This window comes from Cajanus cajan, chromosome 3 (assembly GCF_000230855.2).
Source record: "Cajanus cajan strain Asha chromosome 3, NIPB_CcT2T_4, whole genome shotgun sequence".
NCBI lineage: Eukaryota > Viridiplantae > Streptophyta > Magnoliopsida > Fabales > Fabaceae > Cajanus > Cajanus cajan.
This window is the reverse complement of record NC_138519.1, coordinates 31,491,346-31,496,711: the sequence shown is the minus strand read 5'-3', so window position 1 is coordinate 31,496,711 and position 5,366 is coordinate 31,491,346. Positions and strand designations below refer to the sequence as shown.

At 48.0% G+C, this 5,366-nt stretch overlaps 1 protein-coding gene across 1 annotated transcript; it reads left to right on the top strand.

Moving 5' to 3' along the window:
* The first annotated feature begins 4,755 nt into the window (after window positions 1-4,755).
* LOC145956245 (uncharacterized) lies at window positions 4,756-5,148 on the top strand. Its single transcript, XM_083071810.1, has one exon. It carries the CDS (start codon window positions 4,756-4,758, stop codon window positions 5,146-5,148), a length of 393 nt encoding a protein of 130 aa, XP_082927936.1.
* The last annotated feature ends 218 nt before the right edge of the window (window positions 5,149-5,366 follow it).

The window sequence follows — 5,366 nt, the reverse complement described above, 5'->3', positions numbered from 1 at the left end:
GATAGTGGGTGCTTTGCTTGCATAAGTTACAAATTCCTGTTCAAACTGGCAGTTTTCTTATATGGAGTCGATATGAATGCATTCAAGGAATTCCTTATTGGGTTATATATATAAACTTCCCTTCATTTTATTACTAACATTTTTCCATAATTTTCCAATTGATTAATTAAAGCTGAGTAGACATGCATGCAAGTATATATATATAGCAATTATATTTTACTTAATTGTTTTGCTATTTGGTTCATAATACATTTGTATAGGTAGCCTCTTTTGCTTCCTGGAATTGGAATACGAGGGGCTTCTTCCGGAATCAATTGAAGACAAGATCTAGCGGTGTCAACAAGCAAAAGATCTCAATTTAATGTTGATTTGTTTGGCACAATTTTTTTTTTCTATCAACTACAAATATCCTTCATTTCAGACAACTTTTATTCGAGGCAGGTTAAACTAAGCTCTACTTGACTAAATTTAAGAGCAAAGTATCTCCTTATGTAAATTAGTTTCAATAGTTTGAATGTCTTTTTAATCAAGAACAAGTTTTAAGTCCTAAGCATGTTAATTGAGTATATATAGGATGAGTATTACAAGAGTTCCCCCATGTACAAGCGTATAGTATATATATAGCTAATCCAATAAACAAAACTTGAAGCTAGACATATCTATCTATTAAGATATATAAAAGTGGAGACATCATCTTTTGAATTCCACCTAAATTTCTTCAACTTCTATCATTTAGCCACTTGAAGCAAATTTTAATCACGTAAACTTCTATACATAATTTTTAATTTAATCATTCAAATTCAATATATAATGAATTATTAAATAAAGAAGAATTACTTTTAAAATAATTTGATTCATTCTTTATATAAATATATATATATATATATATATATATATATATATATTTTGTACTATCCGTACCGTTATGTCGAGCTTGAGGAGCTCGGCTTCACAGCTTAGGACGACCTCGGACACGCGCTAAACTACGTCAGCTAGACATCCAAATAGATCACAACTAATCTCGGGCCTAAGGCCCAGAAAAACCCTAATCCACACAAAGGTACGTACATTATTTATACGAGACTCATACTCCCACAAACACTAACTTTAGCATCGGAGTCTCTTTTGTAGGTACCACCCCCATCTTGGAGCAACAAGCGTACCAGTGAAGGAGGCTCACCGATCTTACCCAGCAGATCGTCCCCTACGACCGATCTCCGGTAAGAACATTTGGCACCCACCGTGGGGCCGATCAAGATAGCTCTTATCGACCACGCTTATGGTTTTCACCAGAAGCCATAACAGACGTGTAACAGACGACCTAGATCACACAACTAGCATGGACAACGAAACTGACCTAGCAGCGATGCGTACCGCTAATGAAGCTGACTTGGCGGCGCTGCGCGCTGAGAATGAGCGCATTCGCGCTCAGCTCCCTCGGCGCCCCTCTGATCAACCCCCTCAACCGAGTAACCTACACGAGGAAGAGGGGCACTCGGTTTCTCAACCGCCGACAGCACCTAGGGCACCGACTCCCAGGCCTGCCACACATCGGTCACACGCACCGATGAACAGGTCGGCCCAGGAAGTCAGCATTGCTCCTGCCCAGGCTCCTGGCAATCAAGCGACCTTCCGCCGTCATCCTTTTGTGGATGGCATCATGGAAACGCCTCTCCCTTTCGGATGGAAGCCTCTCCACATCGACCGTTATGACGGCACGACAGATCCGGACGAGCACGTCGACCTGTGTACTACACAGGTAAACCTTTACACTAATGAGGATGTTATTCTGTGTAGGGTCTTTCCGACCTCGCTCAAGGGGGATGCACTCAACTGGAATACCTAGCTACCTGCCGAGTCGATTGACAACTTCGGCACTCTGGTCAGACGGTTCACGGTGCAGTATGCAACAATCCGACCTCATCACATAACGTCAGCTGCTCTGGCCAGTCTCAGACAGAGCGACAACGAACCACTACGGACGTTCATGGAACGCTTTGCCGGCATCTCAGTGAAAATTCGAAATTTGAATCCCGAGGTCGCCTTACATGCCATGCTCATGGCACTCAAGCCCGGACCGTTTATCGACAGCCTATGTCGTGAAGCTCCTCGCGACATGGACGAGCTTCGTGCCCGTGCTGCTGGGTACATCCAGATGGAAGAACACTCCGCTTTTCGTGACCAGGTTCGCGAAAAATTACAAGCGAAGCCTGACAACGGTCACAAAGACAAGATGAAGGTTACAAATGATAGCTAGTTAAAGAAGACCGCCAGGGAAAATAAGGGGGGGAGATACGACTTCTACACTCCCCTGAATATGCCTCGAGTACACATCCTGGAGGAGGCCAGTAATAGCACCCTGCTCACCCTACCACCACCAGGTCACACTCCCAACAGTGTAGACAAATCCAAGCACTGCCGATACCACAGAAACCACGATCACACCACTGAAGAGTGCCGCACACTCCGATACCGTATCAAGGAACTCATCCAGGCGAGTCACCTCGACCAATACGTCCAACGACAACAGGGTCACCGAGGGGGCTACAATGGACGAGGACGAGGCAGAGGTCGTGGTTCGGGAGCTCACACGGACCAACCCTCTAGCTCTCAACAAAATGTCGGTGGCGTAGTGCAAGCCGAGGTAAGCCAAGAAACAGGGTCAGCTCCCCTACGAGGAGTAATCAACACAATTGCAGGTGGCTTTACAGGGGAGGATCCAGCAGCTCGGCCCAAAAAAGGCACCTGCGCAGTATCAACAACGTCCACTCCGCTATCTCGGCCTCGCACCAAAGCTCACCTCCGGTCACCTTCACCGATGACGACTACACTAGCGTCTGCCCCAACCAGGACGACCCAATGGTCATCGCCGTGGAAGTCGGCAATTGGGAGGTCCACAAAACGTTGATTGACCAAGGAAGCTCGGCTGACGTTCTATATTGGTCGATGTTCCTCAGGTTAGATATCCCTCACTCCCTTATCCAACCTCACACAAAACCACTAGTTGGATTTGCAGGAGAGCGAGTACACACTCGAGGATACGTGGACCTGCTGACAACCTTCGGAACCTCTCTCGACACAAGGAGAATTATGGTCCGATATCTCCTTGTGGAAGCCAACACGTCCTACAACATAATCATTGGGAGGCCGATGTTGAACCAACTCGGAGCAGTGGTGTCTACCCCGCACCTCACCATGAAATTCCCAGGGAGCGATGGAAAGATTATTTCTGTCAAGGAAAACTAGAAGACAGCTCGGCAGTGTTACACCGAGTGTCTGAAAATCTCTCCATCTGGCGAGCGTTGCAAGAGTGATCCCCCCACAGTGGCTCACATCACCCACGTGGATATCACTGACCTCGATTCGAGATCCGACTCCCATGATGAAAGACCGAGCCCCATCGACGAGCTCGATGATCTCCAGATCAGGAAGCTTCCTAGGCAGTGCACGAAAATCAGTAGGCAGTTGAGCCCGGAGTTACGGCAACAGCTCGAAGCCAAAATTTCCAAAAATTCTGACCTCTTTGCATGGTCCAGCGCCAACATGCCAGGTATAGATGCTAACTTCATCTGTCACAAGTTGGCAATTCACAAGGAGGCGAAGCCAGTCGCCCAGAGAAAGAGGAAGGTCGGTGGTGAAAGGCGGGAGGCCATCGTCACCGAGATGCAAAAGCTACTGAACGCAGGCTTCATCCGTGAAGTCAGGTACACCACGTGGCTGGCAAACGTGGTCCTGGTGAAGAAGAGCTCGAGGAAGTAGCGCATGTGCGTCGACTATACTGACCTGAACAAAGCTTGCTCCAAGGACTCGTATCCCCTATCGAATATCGATAGACTGGTCGATGGAGCATCCGGGCACGCCCTCCTCAGCTTTCTCGATGCTTATTCAGGGTACAACCAGATCATGATGTACCCGCCAGACGAGGTAAACACGTCATTTATCACCGACCACGCCAACTTCTGCTATCGGGTGATGCCATTCGGTCTCAAAAACGCAGGGGCCACTTACCAGCGGTTGATGGACAAGGTTTTCCACCAGTAGATCGGGAGGAACATGGAAGTCTACGTCGACGACATGGTGGTCAAAACCACCTCGGCCGAGGGTCATCCTACCGACCTTGCCGAGGTGTTCAGCCAGATCAGGAGACACAACATGCGTCTCAACCCAGAGAAGTGCGTCTTCAGCGTCCAGGGAGGTAAATTCCTTGGTTTTATGATTACTAGTAGGGGGATTGAGGCCAACCCGGAGAAGTGCAAAGCCATCATCCAGATGCAGAGTCCTCAAATGGTGAAGGAAGTCAAATGCCTGGCAAAAAGGTTGGTCTCCCTGTCCCGTTTCATCCCTAGGCTCGCGGAGAAAGCAGGGCCCATCTTCACTCTGCTACGCAAGCCAAAAAACTTTGAGTGGATAGACCGGTGCGAAGAGGCTTTCAAGAGCTTCAAAGCCTTCCTCACGACTCCGCCAATCCTCCCGAGGCCGGATTATACAACCAACCTCCTTCTATACTTAGTCGTGGCAGAAGGCGCAATCAGCGTAGTTATAATGCAAGAGAACCAGAAAGTGCAGACGCCAGTCTATTTCATCAGTCGAGTCCTCTAGGACACCGAGAAAAGATATCAGATGATTGAAAAACTTACACTGGCACTCGTCACTGCAGCTCGGCGCCTCCGACCTTACTTTCAGAGTCATTAGGTTATCGTCAAAACCGACTACCCAATCAGGAAAATCCTGAGAAAACTAGAACTCGCTGGGCGGATGATAGCGTGGTCGGTTGAATTGTCTGAGTTCGGCATCCAATACAAAAGCCGCGGTGCTTTGAAAGCTCAGTGCTTAACCGACTTCGTGGCCAAACTTACGCTAACCTCGGTCGAGGAGCCACAGGTATGGACTTTGTATGTTGATGGGTCCTCCAACTCTAAGGGTGGTGGTGCAGGTATCATCTTGGAAGGACCGAATCAAGTCACTTTGGAGCAATCCCTCAAGTTCGGTTTCAAAGTGACGAACAATCAAGCAGAGTACGAAGCACTTCTCGCAGGGCTAAGGTTAGCCCACAATCTCGGAGCACGAAGGGTGAGTTGCAACAGCGACTCAAAGCTCATGGTGGAGCAGCTCAGCGGGACATACCAGGCCAAGGATGCCCTTCTATAGTAGTATTTCCACATGGCATCACATCAGATCTCGTCATTCGACGAGTTCACTATACAACATGTATCGCGAGATCAAAATACCAGAGTTGATCTCCTATCAAAGCTCACCAGTACCAAACGCCCTAGACAGCATCGAACCATTATCCAAGAAACCTTGCACTCACCTAGCTTGGACGACAAGGTCGTCAACTCCAGCGACATCGAAGAACAAGGGTGGAT